The sequence below is a fragment of the Macaca mulatta genome, chromosome 3 (assembly GCF_049350105.2).
Source record: "Macaca mulatta isolate MMU2019108-1 chromosome 3, T2T-MMU8v2.0, whole genome shotgun sequence".
In the NCBI taxonomy this organism is placed as follows: Eukaryota; Metazoa; Chordata; class Mammalia; order Primates; family Cercopithecidae; genus Macaca; species Macaca mulatta.
In genome coordinates, this window is record NC_133408.1 from 145,477,508 (window position 1) to 145,498,938 (window position 21,431).

Consider the following 21,431-nt stretch of genomic DNA (forward strand, 5'->3'; position numbering starts at 1 on the left):
AGACAGACAGCCCTGGCAGCCGGGCCTCTCCCTGTGCATTGATGATCTGTCTCTGTGTGTATTTATTTAGAGAGAGAGGGAGAAGCATGGAGGACACCGGGGGCCACTCTCTCTCTCACACACACACTTTTTCCCAGTGGCTCTAGGTGAATGGAAAGGTTACAGGATAATAAAAGGAGGAGGAGGCGGTGGGGTTCTTACTGTCGGAGCAGTGTAATTTGGCGGCGTCGATCCAGGAGGACCAGGGTTTGCCCAGAAACGCCTCCGGACTGGGCACTTTGCGATCCAGTGTCGCCATTGCTCTTCCTTCTTGTTGCTTTTTCCCTGTTCCTTCGGCAGCAGCAGCCGAGAGACACGGGATTCGAGAACGCTCCGACGTCATCTTCGGAACGTTCCGACATTGAGTGTTCTGAAAGGGGGAGGGGGGGAGGAAGGGCGGGATGGGAGGAGGGCGGCGGAGGAGGAGGGGAGAGGGAGCGGAGGAGGGGCGGGCGCTCTGGCTCCCGGAGCCAGCTCGGTGGGGCTTGCGCGCCCGCGGCCGCCAGGGGCAGCAGAGAGGCGCCTGCAGTCCGCGCCCGCCCGCCCGCCGGGGGCCGCCCGCCTGCCGGGGAGGGGCCGCACTGACGGGCGAGCGCCGCGTGCCGGAGAGTGGAGGCTGCAGAGCGCCCGGCAGCCGGGATGCAGCGGCGCCGCCCGAGCCCGGGGTGCCAGGGGTCGGGGCACACGGGGAGAGGCCGGACGCGGGGCCGAAGGAAGGGTGGTCTTTCCCGCAGAGTTGCCGCTGGAGGACCGAAAGTTTTTGCAGGCAACCCTTGCTTCCAGCTTGTCCCTCTCTCCCCGGGTCCCTGTCGCCCACCGCGAGGCGCCGCCGTGGTAGACCCGACGGCTTGGCGGGGAGGAGGCGTGAGGGGTTGCGACCCCCACCACCACCCGAGCCAGGGAAGGGACCCTGGTGACCTCTCCTCCCAGCCTTCACCCCCGTCACCCCTTTCTTCTCTTTCCTGGAGGACTTTGGACCGTGGAGATTCTGCAGTTGTTGCTCTGGGAGCTGAAACCAGTGGGTAGATGTGGTTCTGAAATGCAGGTGAGTTTGGGGCGTGAGGAGTTACCTTCCCATCTCAGGCTGCGGGGCGTGCAAAACTCAAAACTCAGGACCCCGGTCCCCCGGGTTCCACGCGCGGTTCGTGTCTCCGGCTCTCAGAGAACCACTGCGTGGACTTTGCTCCAGGGTCAGCAGAGCGGGAGGGCGAATTCACGGCTCTTGGAAGACGATGCTAACGGGCCTAGCTCCTGAGCCATTTCCAGAGCTCCCTGCCGTGAGACGAGAGTGGCCCGGGTTTGCGCAGGCAACCTTTGGCCAGGAATCTGATTCCTGGGAGAATCCACTTCAGGCTTAACTGCTCTAACCAGCTAGAAAGGGAGCGCTAGATTTCCTCTTGATTTTGGACGTTGGGTGCTTTAGTTGAGATTTTCACCCTTTAAAGAAGGCTTTAAAATGTCTTCTTTTTAACAAAGCCTTTGTTTACTAGAATTATCTAAACTATATGGACACCGCCCTCACCCCACAATCGACATATTTTTTTTTCTCTCTTTACCCAGCACCCTTTTAGCTCTCACCACTGGTGTTTCCCAAGTTGTCACAGCTGAAGCGCACTGATTTGAAGTTGCTTTGTACGGACTGAGTTCTGCCCTGGCTGAGCCATCTAATAATGTCTCTGAGCTTGGCACCCTGTATCTCTAAGCCAGTGTTAAGATGGGCGAGGAATGAGGAGCTGCCGATTTGCCTTTAGTTGTGATGTTTGTGTGAGTCGGCTTGTTTGTTTCAGACTCAGATAACTGCACTTGCCTTTGCTTTCTTTGGAAGGGCGCCTACATAGCTAAGGTGTCGCTTGGTGAACAATTCCCATTTTAAGAATTGGTGGAGTTAACAAATATTTATTACTTATTGACCTATTGTTATATGCTAGACCCTGGGCTTGACATTTCCTTCCTTCCTTCCTTCCTTCCTTCCTTCCTTCCTTCCTTCCTTCCTTCCTTCCTTCCTTCCATCCATCCATCGTAAGACAACCCATATTGCCTGTTATGGAACAGCTGCCTTCAGGAGGGAAAGATGAGTGAGACCTATCCTCACCCTCACAGAGATGCAGTCTGGTGGTCTCTGGAAGAAGGAAATTGTGAAACTTACCGACTCCTTGGGAAAACAGGACAGGTACACAGGGACTGGCCTGTGCAGTGGGTGGGGTGGTATCTCAGAGCTGTGCCAGTTCATAGGAGGAACTGAAATCTAGTTGGGAGTGAACAGAAACTCCCAACTTCTCTGTGTGACAGAGAAGATGGGATCTGCTCTGCATCTTGGAAATTGCCAAAGATTAGTAATGGTAAAGTGAAGACTGGTCTTGCAGAGGGAGGGGGAATGATGGTATTAGCAGAGGCTTCAAGTTGAGTATAAACATGGTGTGTTTGGGTGTTGAGCATGGTTTGCCTGGGATGGAGAATTGTTACTGGGGTTTGGGGGTGATACATTTGGATACCCAGGCCTGGATCAAATTATGGAAGGCACCGAACAGCAGTCTAAAGAGTCTGGATTTTGTCTGACAATGGGGAGCTACTGAAGGGCTTTCTGTACCATAAAGATAAGTTAAAAGTGTGACTTAGAAAGATTGGAGTACAGAGCCTGGTTAGAAAAGTAGTGCTGCAATATTCATGGTGTGAAGAGATGAAAGCCTGAACTATGGTGGTGCTATGCAGGTAGAGAAGAGGAGACAGATGTGAGACTCTGTGAAGAGAGCACCTGATTGGTGGGTTAGACTAGATTTAGGGGTGGGGAGAGAGAATGCGAGTGCTCTGAGGCATGAATAATTAGATGCTGGAACATTTTCCCTTTCTCTTCTGCTTCCCTATTTTCCCTCTATTTATTATCTATTTTGGTGTTTATTCCCATGTTGTGCATGCAAGGAAGGTGTGGGCAGCCGCTGATGTGGCCTCAAAAGTCTGTACCTCCTGGTGTTCATGCCCTTATGTAATCCTCTTTTCTTTAGTGTGGGCTAGACTTAGTCACTTGCTTATAACAAATAGAATATAGCAAAAGTGGTGGGATGTCATTTCTGAGGTTAGGGTACAGAATGGCTGTCACTTCTGTTACTCTCACTCTCTCTTGCACGCCCTGGCTTGCTCTAAGGGAAGCCCACTTCCATGTTGTAAGCCCCCCTATGGAGAGGCCTGTGTGGCAGGTAACTGAGGGAGGCCTCTGGTCATTAGCCAGTGGGGAACTGAGGCCCTCAGTACAACAGCCGGTGAGGAGCTTAATCCTGCTATTAGCCATGTGAGTGGGCCACTTGCTGAGAGTCAGTGACTTGAGTTTCCAGAATGCTGTCTCCTCTTCTGGGAGCCACTATAAACCACTCAAAAACATCAAAGGTGGCTTGTCATCAGAAGTCAGGGCACCTCAGTTATAGTGAAGCAAATCAATAGTTCCATATTTTAGCATGAGCTTACTTTCCCAGCGGAGTCTCTCAAATGGAGGTTACTACACAGGACCTTGAAGAGGGTCTGACAGCCCAAATATTATTTCCTTCTATTTGGGATGATTTTACTCTACAGCATAGTAAATTGTGGGCTAGGATCTAAAAGTGATTTAGCATCTCTACAAAAGAAGACTTTATATGCATTGCCACGTTTAATTGGTAACAGAATACATCTACATTGTTATAGTTAGTTATGGAGTATAATTGTGGAGTTGCTTTACTCTAAGCCTTCCCCAGTCTCTCCATTGACTATAGATATAATAATACTGACTTGTTGAAACTATAACCCACCTATGACTGTGTTGGATAACATGACTGTCAATCAAATTGCATAACTGAGAGGCAGAGAATAAAGAAAGCATTGCTTATCAAACTACTAGACATTTACACTTGACTTTGGATGAAAATTGAGGTCAATTGGAAGTAATGTTCAGGTTTACATGCTGTATATGTATTATATACATATCAATACTCATATATCAACTATATATGGTGGTTAATTTTTTACAGAATTGAATTCCTTTTGGTAGTAAATAATTACAAATACTGTTAGAGGCAACAAGAATCTAATACATCCTTAATAAGGATAAAGTGACCTGTAAAACAGTAATTTAAAGCATATTAGTATAATGTCTATGTGATAAAACTATCTAGCAAAGGCAAAACACCCTCTTCCCCTCATGATTAATGTTTAGGGAGATAAAAGGGATGTAAATATTTTTATTGTTTTATTATCTTTCTTAGGAAAATGACAGTGTGGTTGGTTTAATTAAAAAGGAGAGTCTCCCGTAGACGAAATAAAGAAATCTGTTCTATGGAGATGACAATGGAAAATACCTATTTAATTTGAATAACACCTGGTTCTGTAGAAATGTGCATCTAATATGTATCCTGCATTCACTTAGTCTGATTCATGTGCTGTTTCACCACATTATTGAAAAGAAGAGAAGAGGGAATATTAGCTCTCTCATTTGAGGATATTAAACTCCTGCTGGGGTTGAGGCACCGTGTGAGCACCCTACTTCCTACCTAGTGTGTTGGGAGTTACCTGGAGGCAATGAGGAGAAAATGACATGTTCCATTAGAATGAGGCATCCCCGGAATTGTTTGATGTTCTTTGCCTTAATTGAATCCATCTATCCCATCTGCCACTCTTCTCTCTAAATTTATTTCCCTAACCCACTCTCCCTGAGAATTACAGTTTGGGGGAAATTTGTTACCTACGTTGTTACCTTTTATGAAAGCTCTCGGCATCTGGAGGGCAGGTGTGCCTTCTACTCTGCCTTGCTAGACAACTTTACCTGCCTCTTTCCTGCCCCTTGCAGGCTGCTGGATTAAAAACAGGACTGGATAAAAGGCCCCCAGTAGCAACAGAAGTGGGAACGAAAATAGAAATTCCAGGCTTTTACTTATTGGTTTCAATACAGATCCCTAGCCATGTGCCAGGCCTGGCTAACCATGGACTCTATTAATAAATATAACTACACAAACATTTGCATTCTGACTGGGGCAGAACAGCCAGCAGCACGGGAGTGTGTTATCTCGAGGGAAAGCTGGTCTTAAAACTCTTGACTGATTCACCTGTGACTTTGGTCAGTCGGTGCTCTCTGGAACTGCTCTGGTGCTGAAGGTTGAGGTCATCTCTGTTCCCCAGAATGTGGCAGATCCAGCCCCATTCCTGACCACTATCCTTTTGCAAGGGTGAGACAGGAGAGATGATAACTTCTCTTTAGGATTCTTGTAGAAATCACTTTTGGCCCTTAACCTACATATAAAGAAAGTTAACATTAATGCACACATATTACTTTGAGCAAAGCCCATCCATATTTTCAAACCTACCATTTGCTATGGTGTGGGAGGCAGTACAGGGTGGAGGCCAGAGCATAGGCTTGAGATGGGCAGGTGTGAATTAGAATTGCCCTTTAGTCATTTGCTTGAGAACCTGCCTTGATCCATCTGAACCTCAGGCTCCTCATCTCTGAAATGGGTAGTAAAGCTCTTCTCTTGGGATTGTTGTGAGGATTGAGATTCTGGGTACTGAGCCCCAGGCATAGGGCTTGGCACACAGTGGACAGTGGTTCAATGTTCACTGTGATGATACTTCAGTTTCAGTGCATCATTTAGATAGCTGCCAGTCAGAGACAGGCTGACAGTCACCTAGGAGTAGCTCCTCTGGTTGCTTCTGAGACATCCTTCTGCTTAGAAAGGAAACTAAAGCGCTTCTCTCCTTTACATGAGCTGCTGGCCTGCATCAGTTATGTGGAGGCCTGTCCGAAACCTCTGCCCAAAACCTCCTCTTGACATATACATCATGGTAATACATAAATATACCTTTCTTCAGGAAAGGTCCTGAAAGACCATTTGCTATGCAGAGGAACTGCAAAATCCAGTTTGGTTGCAGACAAAACTGCCTTTGCATGATGAGGTAGATAGTTGTCTTAAAACTAAGCAGAGTATGATTTCTGCTTGTTATTGTTTTCTTTGAAAAATGTGTTTCTTACATAAAAGAAACTTGACAGTGAATTTTGAAAATCATATGATATGGTTTGGCTGTGTCCCCACCCAAATCTTAACTTGAATTGTATCTCCCAGAATTTCCACGTGTTGTGGGAGGGACCCAGGGGGAGGTAATTGAGTCATGGGGGCTGGTCTTTCCCATGCTGTTCTTGTGATAGTAAGTAAGTCTTACGAGATCTGATGGGTTTATCAGGGGTTTCTACTTTTGCTTCTTCCTCATTTGTCTCTTGCCACTGTCATGTAAGAAGTGCCTTTTGCCTCCCGCTATGATTCTGAGACCTCTCCAGCCATGTGGAACTGTAAGTCCAATTAAACCTCTTTTTTTTTTTTTGGAGACGGAGTCTTGCTCTGTCACCCAGGCTGGAGTGCAACGGCATGATCTTGGCTCACTGCAACCTCCGCCTCCCAGGTTCAAGCAATTCTCCTGCCTCAGCCTCCCAAGTAGCTGGGATTACAGGCATCTGCCTCCACACCTGGGTAATTTTTCTATTTTTAGTAGAGATGGGGTTTCACCATGTTGGCCAGGCTGGTGACCTCAGGTGATCCATCCGCCTCAGCCTCCCAAAGTGCTAGTGTTACAGGCATGAGCCACCGTGCCCGGCCTAAGCCTCTTTTTGTTCCCAGTTTTGGGCATATCTTTATCAGCAGTGTGAAAACAAATGAATACATTATGAATAAGCATGTTCTCCTCATGAGAAAGAATAGTGAAACAATAGAGATAAGGGAGAAATAACCCCTTCAAATGTGGTCACTCCTGTACCCCCAGGTCTGAAGGCATTCTTCATACCATTTTCTAGACATTTACCTACTGTATATGTCTGTCTTTAAAGGTATAGATGATATTGCTGTGTGTATTGTCTTTTTTTTTCTTTCTAATGTGAATAGTATCACTTTACCGACATTTTTCTATAATTTTCTTTTTTCACATGTGCTGTTAAATGTCATTATATATCGAAATACCTCATTCTTTTAAACTGCTTCATGGTATTCCATAAAATGTTCCAGGGTCTATTTATGTGTTATTTTTTATTTATTTATTTATTTTGAGACAGACTCTTGCTCTGTCGCTGAGGCTGGAGTGCAGTGGTGCAGTCTCGGCTCACTGCAACCTCCACCTCCTGAGTTCAAGTGATTCTCCTTCCTCAGCCTCCCAAGTAGTTAGGATTACAGGCACCCGCCACCACGCCCGGCTAATTTTTGTATTTTTACCAGAAGTGGGATTTCACTATGTTGGCCAGGCTGGCCTTGAACTCCTGACCTCAAATGATCCACCCACCTCGGCCTCCCAAATATTTATCTGTTATCTTATTGATAGACATTTGGGTTTCTAGTTTTTATGAAAAATAGGTAGTCAACATCTTTATTTTTATATATGCTTCCTGGGCACGTGAGGAAGTATTACTACCCAGAAATAGAATTGCTGGGTATGTGCATTTTTAATTTTAATGGTTCTGCCAGACTGTCTTCTGAAGTAGCTGAGTAATTTATACTTCCACTAGCAGTACAGAGATGTGCCCATTTCCTTAATTAATGCTCAACATTTTCAAACCTTTTAAATTTTGCCAATGTTATGAGTAAAAAAAAAAAATTTGATTTGTATTTCCCTCATTTGTGGTGTGTTTTTTGAGCATTTTCCTCTCATGTTCATTGTATTTGTACTCTGTAAATTGCTGTTAGTATCCTTTGATGATTTGTCATTGGTATTTTTTAGATCTGCTTATTGATTTGTAGGAATTCTCTATGTATTCTCAATTTGGATCTTTTCTCTATTTGGAAATACTGTAATTTTCCAGCTTGTTGCTTTTCTTCTTTTGACTTTGTTTATGGCATCTTTTCCACACACACTTTTTCTCCCCTTTGGAAACAGTCAACATTTCAGGCTTTTCCTTGAGGCCTTTTGTTTTTTGTGTCTTGCTTAAGAAGACCTTCACTTCCTCAAAGTCATAAAATGGTTTCGTATATTTTGTCTTTATGCTTTATAGGTTTTTGTTTTTATATTCAGATCTTGGAATCTTTTGGTTAATTATGTGAGGTAAAAAATTAATTTTCAATCTTTTTTCAAACAGTTGCCATTTATCCTCAGAACCATATATTGAATAGTTTATCCTTTCTCTAGAGATCTTTCTTATACTTATTTTCCAAACACCTGGGTCTGTTTCTGAGCTCTTTTTCTGTTCGTTGTTTGAACTGTTTTTTTTTTCCTGCATCAATTAATTACTCTTCTTTAAATAATATGCTTTGTAGTCTTAAAAAAAAACTTTTTCATTATAGATTTAGTGAATTCTATCTCTAAAAAAGTTTTTTTTTTTTTTTTAATAATTCCTGGGAAGTGCGTTATACATGACATTGTTCAACATTTGCCATGTCCAGAAGATCATAGGAAACAGAACCTCACCTCATGCCCACAGGATGCTGTAAAGATGGGCCCGATGATGACAGCCAGCTCGGATCTTGGTGAAGCTTCCCATGAGATGATTTTCCAAGACAAATATCTCAGACTTAGGGAAATGAATTATTGAGAGATATTGTCTTCTAAGTATCTAAAAAGGCCAACCTCTGTGAGTGGTAGTTGGGAATTTTCTTGAATGATGTGGATGCTCCCAGCTGTCCATCAGGCCAGAAGGGAGAAAGTAGAGCCATGGAAAGTGAAGGCTGGAAGAGAGGGAGAGAGCAGACCTGAGACAGGGCATGGAACCCCTGGGCTTCTCAGAGGGGAAGGGACTGAAGGTCTCTCTGGGTGGTGGGAGAGAAGCAGATGAACCCTGTGGGCTGGGAGCTGGGCCACGCAGCGTCTGGAAAGGGGACCTGTCTGGAATGACCAAGGTGTGACTCTGGAATCCTTCAAATCCAGTACCCCATTGTAAGGTTTTCTGTGTTGTCATTTCTTTTACTTTACCCAAGGTTTTGTTAAATAACCGAGCCTTCGATAGCTGTGCTATGGGAAACTAAATTATGAGTTTATATTTCTGTAGGAGTCACAACAGGAAGGCTGCAAGTATCCAGCTCATGCCAGCCCTGTGTGGTAACAGCACCATTATTCAAGAAAAGATGGCAGTGCTGGGACCCCAGCAGGCAGCCAAGTACCAAGTGAGCAGAGGGGGATGCCTGGGCCATGATGTCGTCCCTAACACTTGCCCCCAGCCCTACCTTTTAATACCCTGCAAAGGAGGAAATCCTGGAAGTGAGAGGCCAGAGTCTGGGTTTTATTTATATGACAGGAAGTAGAAGCTAGAACCTTTAAGGACATAGAACACCCATAGTAGAATTTAAAGTCCAGGTCTCCTTTGGTGGGAGGCCAGCTTGCTGTTTCCCAAGAATGATGCTACGGCCATGAATTTGAATTTCTGTGTAGGCCAGTGTTTCTCGACTGTGGGCAGTTTTGCCACCCCCTCCTCCCAGAGGACATTTGGCAATGTCTGGAGATGTTTTTGGTTGTCATGACTAGGGCGTGAAGGTGCTACTGACATCTAGCGGGTAGAAGCCAAGGATGCTGGTAAACTTCCTACAATGGAACGCACAGGACGGCCCCTATCTCAAAGGTTGATCACATCCAAAATGATAGTGATGAGATCGAGAGAAACCCTGATGTAGGCCAATTAATTTTAGTTTTTTTTTTTTCTTTTTCATTTCTAGATAGTAAATGCCTAACTCTCATCAACTACCTTGCATTGTGGGCTTCTTCAATCAGAAATCTAGTAAGAGAGTGTGGTGGGGGCTGCGAGACCCATCATCACTACCAAAAAACCCAAAATCTTTTCACTTTCAATATATGAAGAACTAAATTATATAATTGGATGAATGATATTGTAGAGTCAGAGAATGTGAGCTCTCCATCTTATGGTTATAGTTATTGTGTGATAATCAAGTAACGTGGTCTTCTTTTATTGTCTTTATCTTTCACAAACCATAGCTTTCCTACTCCAATAGGAAGCCTGATCAGTGCTAAGACACCGATACTAGATAGCTCTTATTATTGCCAATGTATGGATGATGAAACTGAGGCTCAGAGGGGAAGTAAAATAAAGCATGATTTCCCCCTACTGGTTTATTATATTCCAAAGTTATTAAACACCTGGCCAGTACTGCTGTGTAGGTTGTACACTGTACAATTGTGTCCCTTCTAAGGAGTCACTGTTCAAATCACAGACATCAGAGATTTATTATGATAATTTTTCTGGCAGATGGCAGTAAAGTAGCTTATTCTAACAAAATCGGGACTGTAAAGGCTATTTTCTAACAGATGGAAGTCGAGTTTTTGAAGCAGGTGAGCCTTTTCCTAAAGCTCACTCAGGTGCTAGATGGACTAGCAGAAGTAATGGTGTCATTGATGTCTCTTTGGATGTTTAACCAGTTCATCTGGGAATTTTAGTTTTTGCTTGAAAAGGAGTCACCCTGTCTTGCCAGCCACGTGTTGGTATTGCAGAGTGATGCCATTTGCAAGTAATACATTTGAGTTGGCAGATTTCCCAAGGTTTCTTTTGTGTATGAGAAACATAGTGTCTTGGGTCATGGAATAAATAAAAGAGCCTTGGTATCTAATTTTGGTTGTTCACACTGCAGTTAGGGCTTAAGTCATTGTAAGCTCATCTTGGAAGAAAGAGACATCGACATTTATATTAGTTTAATAAATTTGGCAGCGGGGAGGTGCAAAGAATGTTATTTCAATTATAGATTGACCCATGATTGATTTAGCAACATGCGTTGCTTAGGTTGTGATCGATGCCAAGTAATGGCAGGTGCTGGACTCTTAGGAGGGTGGGCACAAATGTTGGGGAATTGATCAATGGATGAGCTCCATATTGGCCGTCTACAGGGAGAATCAAAATACAAGTAAAATATTATAAGATGGGAGTGACAGCATTGCAGGTGTTAACACAGCCTGTCCAAGCTTTTATCCTTTGTACCTATGCAGCCATTTTTTAACACGAGACACTATTCTTCAACAGATTTGTTCTCTTCTAAGTTTGTTCTGAATCTGTAGTGTGTGTCATTTCATGATGTTTTAAAGGGGAAAAGGCCTTGCTTCAGTTGAGAAGGCTTTTATTTTTCCACTTACGCAAATACCCTGGCATTTAGGGTATTTGGCTAATTTAAAAAATTATCTCTTATAATGCCTTGTTACTACCCCAGTTTGCGTTGGAGGTGGAGTATACAAAGGAATTACAACCCCCACTTTATAAGCGGGCTAAGAGGGGTTGACAGACTTACCTTGCCTGGCCGAGTGCCAAGTGCCACGTGGTATAGACTAAGAATAGTTGTTTCTTACGAGGAGCTTATTTAGTTTGAGGGAGATTGTGTACAATCAATAATTAGGAAACAGGATAGCCTGTGAGAAGATGCTGATCTGATGTGCAGGTAATAAATGTCACAGGAGGCTGAGCAGCACGGATGACTGTGGTGGGCAGCAAAGGCTCAGGAGAGAGGAGAAACTTGAGCCTGGCTGTGAAAGGCAAGGAGGATATAAATAGCTGGTGGGCAGAGCGACCCAGGGCTGAAGGATGCGAATAGTGGCCATCTTAAGTAAGAGCCTCAGGTCACAGAGATAATAGTTCCCTGTATAAAGTCCTTAGTGGAAACCAGGTGAGTCTCAGGAAGTTTGGAATCATGAAGACTTTAAAAGAGTTGCACAATGTTTCCAAGATTAAAATCTGCAATGTGACATAGTATAGCTAATAATACAGTGTGTTCTTAGTCAAGTGGTATATTTCTTTTTTTTTTTTTTTTGAGATGGAGTTTCACTCTTGTTGCCCAGGCTGGAGTGCAATGGCGCAATCTCGGCTCACCGCAACCTCCGCCTCCCGGGTTCAAGTGATTCTCCTGCCTCAGCCTCCCTAGTAGCTGGGATTACAGGCATGTGCCACCACGCCTGGCTAATTTTTTATTTTTAGTAAAGACGGGGTTTCTCCATTTTGGTCAGGCTGGTCTTGAACTCCCAACCTCAGGTGATCCGCCCACCTTGGCCTCCCAAAGTGCTGGAATTACAGCCTTGAGCCACCACGCCCGGTCTCAAGTGGTATATTTCTTTGAGAAATACTTTTTTTCAATAACAAATCTCTAAATTAGGGCTCTGTCAATCCAAACGAGCTAATTAGGTGAGAAAGATGAACTTTTCAAGATCCTTTAGCCATCTGGTTGGCAAGTTTAAAAACTACACCCAATCGTACTGATAAAAGGGTAGTCTCTACATTTGTGGCTTACCCTTGAACACTCCAACATTCATTCTAAGTAAGCTGACCAAACAGCTGAGTCTGCCTAGGGAGTCCTGGATTATGCTACTTGTCCCAGTAAAAGTATTAATAGCTTCGCCTTTCAGAATCAAAAGTGTCCTGGTTTAGATGATAAATTGTATGGCTACCCTAATTTTAAATAATGCACTTTAGTCTTTTTTGTTTACTCTGTGAGTTGTCAGTGGCCAAAAAGGATGTTTCCAGCTTAAGAGTAGTTGCCCACATGTGCATCCTCTTTATGAAATAGTTGTATTTTTTCCCTTGCATAGAAAGCAATCATTGCAAAACATTTAGAAGGAAATGAAAGGCATAAATAAGAGTTAGAAGCCTATGAATAAGTGTTAATATTTTGATATATATGTAATGCCACACATTATTAATAATATATTTATATACCTTTAGATCCCCAATCTCCAAACCAAGCCACTTTATATATATTAAATATCTAGAACTATATGATAACATAGCCAATATAGATCAATATACTCACTTTTTAAATAATCACTTTTAAAGACTATAATATTCTAGTGATTCGTTCTTAAACTATAATATTTTTAACTAATCCCCAGTTTTGGCATTTAGGTTTTTCAAATATTTCTATATATTATTGACAGTGCTGCAATAAATGTTGTGTGTAGCTAAATCTTTTTGCACATCTACGATTGTTTATTTTTCTTTTTTCTTTTTGAGATGGAGGCTTGTTCTGTTGCCCAGGCTAACTGCAACCTCTGCCTCCTGAATTCAAGCTGTTCCACTGCCTCAGCCTCCCAAGTAGCTGGGACTACAAGTGCCCGCCACCATGTCTGGCTATTTTTTTTTTATTTAATTTTTTGTGATTTTAGTGGAGACAGAGTTTCATCCTTGTTGGCCAGGCTAGTTTCGAACTCCTGACCTCAAGTGATCCACTTGCCTCAGCCTCCCAAAGTGCTGGGATTACAGGTTTGAGCCACCGCGCCCAGCCTGTGATTATTTCTTTAGGATGGTTTTCTGTAAATGAAATTGCCAGGTCAAAGTGAATGCACATTTACAGTTTTGAAATTGCCAAACCTTGCCAGGGTGTGTGAGGATTCCCATTTCCTCATGGCCTCATAGGTGCTATACGGATGATTCTTTTTCGTCTTTCAGTCTGAGGAGAGAATTTCGCCTCCAGCTTATTTCAGTTGTATCTCTGCTTATTGATGATTTGTATTTCATTTTTTTGTAAATTGCCTACCTTTCTTTTAGAGTGTTCACCTTTCTCTTAATGAATTGTGAAAGCTCTTTATATTTTAAATAAAATACCCCTATACATTATAAATTGCGAGATTTTTTCCTGACTTGCTATTTGTCTTTTAACTTTATTTATGGTAGATTTATGTGTATACAGATATGGTAGATTGATGTGGGTTCAGACAACATCATTTTACTTTTTATACAGTTATAGCTATCAGTCTCTTCCTTTACAGAGTTTTGTACTTTTTAAAAGGACCAGGTTTCCAACAAAATTAACCTGTGAAACTTTTACAGTCTTATCTGATGCTGTAAACCCCTTGATCTCCTTGTTTCCAGCTTTATAGTACGGGCATTGTAGATAGGTGAGATAATTTTTGTTTCCGTTTCCGTGGTTCATTATATCCTTCAGAAGGGGTTTAGCCACTTTGGAAATTAATTCACAGAGAAGTTACTGCAAGTAAGAACTAGTGATGAGAATTCTTTTCCTCAACCACAAAATAGAACCACACGTGCCTCTATTTGTATAATAGAAGGCCGTAATGGGAGTCAAAAGGGACTAGTTTGTTGAGAATCTTGCCGAATATATCATATTGTCCCATTGATGTGCTTTATAATTGCACTGATGTGTTTTCCAGAAAACTGTGGCACCAACCCAAGATTCTAATACTTAGTCAAGAAAATGCTACAGCCTGTTGTAGCTCCCCCAGAGCAAGCAGCTCTCCTTGGAATGGCGTCCCCAGGCTTCACGGCAGAGTTCTTACACCATGGTCAGGAGGGCGTGCCCCACAAGTACACATCCTGCTCTAGCTAGGACCATTGTGCCTGAGTTTGCATCTGTGCTGCATCCTTTGCTGATGTGCTGGCTTGAACCACATGTGAATCTCAAAAACCCCTTCTTTGTCTTTGAAGGTAGACTTGAACATCCCGCTTTGCCCTTGGCCCTTTACTGTGCCTGTTTGACCTTCTCAATGCTTACACCAGGGGTAGGGAGAGAAGAGAATCCCTCCTTCCTCTCCACCTTATAGTCTACTATAAGGTGGACTACCTTATAAGAGTCCACTTAGTTGTCCTCAGCCTCACCCCTACTTCCATCAGAGTCCCTTTTCTTGTGGACTGAGGGAGGGGAGGTCTTGAGCACCATTATAGCACCACTGTGATGCTGAGACAGGGCTTCACGTTGGCCCTCAGCTTTCAGAGCCTTTCCCCCTGCACTCACAGTGGGGACCCTGGGATCTACCCCAGGTGCAATCTCAGGGTGCCGAACCCCATTATCTGATATCTCAAGAGAACTCCATCATGGTGGGGTGTCTTGGGGATGAAGACCAAGGAGCAAATGTTTGGTTTTGATAAGAAATTATGAAAGAGCAATAAATGTGCTAACTGTAGAATAACCTGCTCCAACAGCAGGGAACCAGAAGTCTGGGGTCCAGACCAGGGGCTTGAGAATAGTTTGTATTATGAAATGACCCTGTTAGGGGTTTGATTGGCCTCCTCCCAAGATGCTGTACTTTTATATGAAGTGCATCAGGGGTCCCTTCTGTTTGGGGAAGATAAACTCATTTCCTCCTGCCTATTCAGTGCCATTTGGTCTCCCTCTCCCATCCTCCTGTTCAGTAGCCAAAGAACTAATTTGGCTACAGTACAACCCTCTTCAGAGTGTTGGGGAGGAAAAGAAATCAAATATGAACAAAGCCCACACCCTCTGTAGTGGGCAAAGCTTGTTTGTAAATAATTTTAGTCTTATTGCTCATTCAGTAATTCTGTATCCCTCCCAATAGGTATTGGCAGCGCGTCAGATGGCCACCAGTTATGAAGAGCTTCCCCGTTTCTGAAACCCCTCAGCTTCTCAAGGGTCTGCGAACTGGAGAAACCAGTTATGCTAAAGGAGTCATAGACCCATTCTTTTCTCTTTTTGAGGGCTGGGGTGGGGAATGGTAGAGCGGAACAACATCTTCTATTCATCTACTCCTTCAAGAAGCATTTACGGAGCTCTCCTCTGTGGCAGGCCCTACCCGAGAGGTGGAAAAGAGAAATCTGGACACATGGTATGTCTCGGTTTTCCAAAGGCATTTCACGAAATCAGTAATAAACTCTGTTGGGCTGAATGGCGGCCCCTGAAGATATCAGGTCCTAATACTTGAAACCTATGAATGTTACCTTATATGGTAAAGGCTTTGTAGAGGTGATTAAGTTAAGGACCTTGAGTTGGAGAGATTATCCTGGATTAGCCAGTTAGGCCCTAAATGCCATTAAATGTATCCTTATATAAGAAGGAAGCAGAGAAATAATGACATGCGCAGAGGAGAAAGCGATGTAAAGATGGAGCAGGAAAGATTTAAAGATGCTTGCGATGGAGATTGGAGTGAGACAGCTACACACCGAGGAACACTGCAGCCAGGGGGAACTGGAAGAGGTGGAGAACAGATTCTCCCCACAGAGCTGCTGGAGGAGTGAGGTATTTTGGCCCGTTGATTTTGGCCCACTGAAACAGGTATGGGACTTCTGGCCTCCAGAACTATGAGAGAATAAATTTGTGTTTGTTGACTCCTCCAAACTTGAAGTAATTTGTTATACAATAGTCCCAGGACCATCCTTGCAGGTAAAATGGAGACATGGGTCTAGAAGACAGTGCAAGTAGGTGTCAGGGTATTTGACCAACTCTGTCTATTATTCAATCATGTGGGAAATACTTACTGAGTGACTGCGGTGCTCCAGGCATTAGAGCAATGGATAAGGCAGACAATATCCCCGCTGACATTGGGGTAGGGGGAAGGAGCAGGTAATAAACAGGTAAATGAAAAATGTGAACAAGATAACTTTAGTGATTGACAAGTGCCTTAAAGAAAACAAAACAGAGTAATGTGGAGTAGGGGACGGGGATCCTTTTAGCCTAGGTAGTAGGAAACCCTTTCTGGTGAGAAAGCCTTGGAGCTGAGTCCTGAAGATCGTGGAGGAGCTACCATCTGGAGAGAGAGCATTCCAAGTAGAGTGAGCGGCAGGTGCAGAGGCTCTGAGGTGGGAATAAGCGTCCTGTGTGTGAGAAGCAAACAGAAGGCCCAGACCCCTCTAAGTCAACAGGGAGGTCATTGCTCAGGGAGGGCTGCAGGATTCTGTCCTAGGCTCTGCCCTGTACAATTTTCATTTTTTATAATTAAATTGGAAGAAAACGCATCATAAATGTGCAGGCAATATAAAGCTGGTAGGATGTGTATTGGGTTACAGTCAGGGGTTGAGTTTCAAAACACCTTGACAGGCACGAACAAAATGATGAACTTCAACAGGGACAAATTGTGAAATCCTGACTTGGGTCTAAGAAAAAGTATTTGCCTAAGTCAAGAATGGGAACCCGACTTGAGTGCAGTACTGGTGTGAAGTCCCTGAAGCTGAGTGTCAGCACATAGCTTGATGTGACTGCCATAAAAAAGTCAAGCACTTTTACAACTTTTTAAAACTATGGAGTACAGCTCCAGGGAGGAGGTAGCCAGGAGTCTGTTTGTGGAGGACTGAGTGGGTATCACATTTTATGGGGTCATAGAAACAGCTCATTATTTGTTTATTCAATTAATGTTTAATGAGCACATATTATGTGCCTGGCACTGACTAGGCTTTGGGGTAAATAACAGTGAATAGGATAGAAACATTTGATGACTTCATAGAACTTACTAATTCTAGGGAGAAGATAGACATGGCAGACTTAATTATGCACCTATCTTTTTCACTGTATTAGATTTGTTCAGATTATAAAATTATAGTAATAAAATAGCAATATCAAATATTACTGAAATATATAACAATAGGAAAAAATATGCCCTGTCAACTCATCCTCCCTCCCCAGACATAGCCACTGTCAACCAGTTTGTGCATATTTTTGCAACTTTTAAAAATATACATGCAATGTATTTTTAAAGCATACAAGGGGAATCATACACTTCTGAATTTTGTTTTTTAGCTTCATATATCTGGGATATCCTCTCACATAAACACAAGGAAATCTACCTCATTCTTTTTAATGTCTGAATAATATTTCATGCTATGGATGTATTATAGTTTATTTGACTAGTATCTTGTTGATAGATATGTGTACTGTTTCCATTTTCACTATTATAAGGATTTGCAAACAATTGTGCTACATACCTTTTTATATAGCCTATGGTCATATTTCTAAAGGACGAATTCATAGAAGTGGGAATACTGGCTGGGCGTAGTGGCTCACGCTGGCTCACTGTGACATCTGTAATCCCAGCACTTTGGGAGGGCGAGATGGGCGGATCACCTGAGATCAGGAGTTTGAGACCAGCCTAGCCAACGTGGCAAAACCCTGTCCCTACTAAAAATATAAAAATTAGCTGGGTATGGTTGCGTGTACCTGTAATCCCAGCTACTCAGGAGGCAGAGGCAGGAGAATTGCTTGGACCCATGAGGTGGAGGTTGCTGTGAGCCGAGATCAAGCCACTGCCACTGCACTCCAACCTGGGCCACAGAGCGAGACTCTGTCTTGCAAAAAAAGAAAAAAAAAAAAGTGGAAATACTGTGTCAAAAGGTATGGAAAATTTAAATGATAGATACCATGTTTCTTACCAGTCAGGATGTACCTCAATGAGAGTGCAAATGAGACCACGTTTTCTTGCAGTCTCAACATTCCAGGCAGTGTAGACAGTGCAAAAGGTCCTGTGGTAGAGGGAACCTGGTATATCAGCAGGACTGAAGATCCCGTGGGGGCAGAGAGCAGAGAGCCAGGTGGGGAATGAAGAGGGAGGCATGGGCCAGACCTTGTAGGGCCTTGTGATTCATCTTGAGGGTTTTGGTCCTTATCCCAAGAGAAAGGAGAAGCCAAAGGGAATTTCATGCAATCTGACATGATGAGATAGGCATTTTGAACAGGTGCCTCTGGCTGCCGTTATGGGGAATGGACTGGGAAGATGGAAAAGTAGATGTGAAGAGCACCTAGGGTAGCTGTTTTAGGAGTCCAGGTGAGAGATAATGGTAGCCTGGACTCGGGTGGAGGTGGCCATGGAGAGGAGTGGTTATATTTAACAGTTTTTTAGGCCATAGAACTGATGGAAGCTGATGCCTGAGTGGGCTTAGGTGGGGACTGAGGAAGAAGGCAGTGTCCTGGAAGAAAGATGGAATGGGAGTTATCATTGGAATGATGAGATGTCAAAGGAGCCAGTGATGATTGGCCAAAAACATGAAGATCCAGAGGAGACAGCTGTTTTAGAGAGCAGCCTTTGCACCCTTGTCTCTCAGGCCCACAGCTCCATCAAAGGCAGGCTGACTATGGGATTCTGCCACCATGGCCACAGTCGATTGGAGTGGGAAAGTACCTGAGCCATGGCCATAACGTGGTCTGGGGTAAAAGCCTGCCCACGAAGGCGACAGTGCCAAATGCAGCTGAGGAGATGTCCTTCATGGAGTTTGAAGGAGAACCCAAGTGAGTGACAATGTTTGGAGGTGGGGAGTCAGAAGAAAGTCCACACAAGGAGAGGGCAGGAAATGGAAGTCATAAGTTAAAGTCACAAGGAAAGAAGGAGAGAAGAGAGAAGCAGGTGCAGGAGAAGGGGCTGAAGACCCACAGAGCGCTAGAGAGGGATGGATGACCTCTGTCCCCAGTATGACTGAGTGCTTAAGAGCCAGGCTTTCAAGCTGAGCGGATCTGAGTTTGATTTCCCACCTCTTGTGCTAACTAGCTCAGTGACCTTGAACAAGCCACCCAACTTCTCTAAGACTGTTCTGTTCATAGACATTAAAGTATTTATTTCTTGGAGTTGTTGTGAGCTTTAAAGAGATATGCGTGAATACCAAAGAAGATATTTACAACACAAAACCACCAGAGAATTGGTCTCCAGACTTTTTGAAAAAAACAGAAGTCTTTTACAAATCAGTAAGAAAAAGGCAGGCAGCCCAGTAGATAAACAGGCAAAATACTTAAACAGACACTTAACAAAAGAGGATAGTAAACTGGTCAAAACAATGAAAAGATGATAGACATCATTAATAAAGAGAAACACAGTGAGATTCCTTATGCAACATTGTGGACGAATCCTTGAACACCACGTTGAGCAAAAGAAGCAAGATAGAGATGAATGCATGAAGTATGATTCAATGTATTTAAAGTTTAAAAGACTGGACATCAAAACTCCAATTAAATATTTCATACTCTCATCAGAGGGGCATATATGAAAAACTGGATGATACCAACTGTTGGTGAGGATACGGTACAACAGGATATCTATATGCTGCTGATGGAATGTAGGTTAGTATAACCATTTTGGAAAACACACTGACATTATGGAATAAAACTAAAAACATGCACAGTACACAACCCAGTAATTTTGTTCTTGGGTGTGTGTATATAAGAGGAACTTTTCACATATACCATGTATACATATACATATATTATATGTATGTGTATAGACATATACACACATACAAGCATGTTCATAATTTTATTGCTATGATGGCCTCAGAAACAATGCAAATATCCATCAACTGTAGAATGAGTAAATAGATTGTGATATATTCACATAATGGAGTACTATATGGCACTGAGAGGGAATGAACTATGCTATAGAGAAGAATATGAATGAATCTTATAAACACGATGTTGAATAAAAGAAATAATATGTATGATTTTACTTTAGAATTCAAAAATAAGCAAAACTGTATATAATATAGTTATATATTGATATTATATAGCACAGACTGTTGAGGAAACTATTTTAAAGAAGTAAGGAAACAATGATCACAAACATCAGAGTAGTGGTTACATCTAGGAAGGGAGGGGCCCTGGGGCCTGAAGGGAGTGCTCAGAGCGAGACGACTCTGCAGTGCTTGAGCATTTTCTGTTTCTTAACAGAGCAGGTAGTTACACAAGTGTTTGCTTTGTGATTGTTCATTATACTGTACATTTGTTTTGAACACTCTAAGAGTATTTTATTCCACAATTTAAACAGGTTTAAAAAAAAAAAAAAAAAAGATAGCTAACACTTGTAAAATGCTTGGCATGGTGCCTGGCCCATATTAAGAGCTCAACAGATGGCAATTTTATTTACTGGTATAACCCAGTTGTTAGAGCCGCATTGTATCCTAAGCAACCTTCCAGCTCCTGAACCAGCTCTAGTCTCCATGTGGTCTGGCTTTGAGGTTGAGATTCCAGATCCCTCTGTTTCTCAGGGTGGCCCCAAATAAACCCTATTACTTAAGGCAGTGCTTTTCAATGGACATGTGATGGTTTATTTTATTGCCTTAAATGCTTCCCAAGTGAGCTGCAATGGGTAAGACTTTTTTGGGGGAGCATTTCTGTTGTTATGCAGTTCTAGGAAGCTAGATTGCTAATTGAGAACCGCATGACGTGGAATAGAGTCAGAGTCTAGCCTGCTGTAGGTCAGAGTTCAGGGAGCAGAGGTGGAACCTGATGGCATTCTAGTGCCAAAGCAAAAGGACCTTCTGGGTTTCAAAGACAGAGGCTATTAGGGAAGTAAAGATCCACTCAAATAGCAGTGATGTGGATGGGGACCAGGGGAATCCCAGGATAAATGTGGATACCATTTCAAGCCTTCAAATGTGTAACCCCAAATTCTAGCATTCCACAGAAAGGGTGACAATCACTGATTTAAGGTAATCTGAAAATGTCTATTCCTTGCAAGCCTAATAAAGAAGTTGCCATTTCGTAGTTATCAGAAGGGTGGTTGTATTCAATAGCTAATGATAATACTAGCTAATAATTATTGGGTGATCGACAGAAGCCAGGCACTGTGCTAATATTTCATTCTCACCTCAACCCTAGGAGGTAGGTACTGTTATCTCCCTTTCAGTAGATACAGCTGATGCACAGGAGAGTTCACTAACTTGAAGGTCACATAGCTGGTAAATGCTAGAATGAGGAAGAAGGATCATTCTTAGTCTCTAGTTCTAGAAGCAAGGGTGTGGCCCAGGGTTTAGGAGTTAGATG

The 21,431-nt window shown here is 43.1% G+C and overlaps 2 protein-coding genes across 19 annotated transcripts in view; one reads left to right on the forward strand and one right to left on the reverse strand.

The window, feature by feature from the left end:
- The window catches only part of ATXN7L1 (ataxin 7 like 1), a 270,024-nt gene extending 268,779 nt beyond the window's left edge, over positions 1 to 1,245 (reverse strand). For 10 of the 15 annotated variants that reach the window (XM_077997152.1, XM_077997151.1, XM_077997150.1 and 7 more), the window contains exon 1: positions 202 to 528. In XM_077997152.1, coding sequence (XP_077853278.1) covers positions 202 to 382 — 181 coding nt within the window. In that variant the 5' untranslated portion in view covers positions 383 to 528. Of the gene's footprint in view, positions 1 to 201; positions 529 to 1,109 lie in introns of those variants that run through there. The other 5 variants (XM_077997149.1, XM_077997148.1, XM_015134654.3 and 2 more) reach the window with 1 other exon arrangement.
- Positions 623 to 21,431, forward strand: part of LOC144339910 (uncharacterized) — a 37,348-nt gene continuing 16,539 nt past the window's right edge. For 3 of the 4 annotated variants that reach the window (XR_013415488.1, XR_013415487.1, XM_077997164.1), the window contains exons 1-2: positions 626 to 1,084; positions 15,259 to 15,525. Coding sequence is in view for 2 of the 4 variants with exons in the window: in XM_077997164.1 (XP_077853290.1) it covers positions 15,412 to 15,525 (114 nt within the window). In the remaining 2 variants the exon portion in view is untranslated. Of the gene's footprint in view, positions 1,085 to 15,258; positions 15,526 to 21,431 lie in introns of all 4 variants that reach the window. The other variant, XM_077997163.1, reaches the window with a different exon arrangement.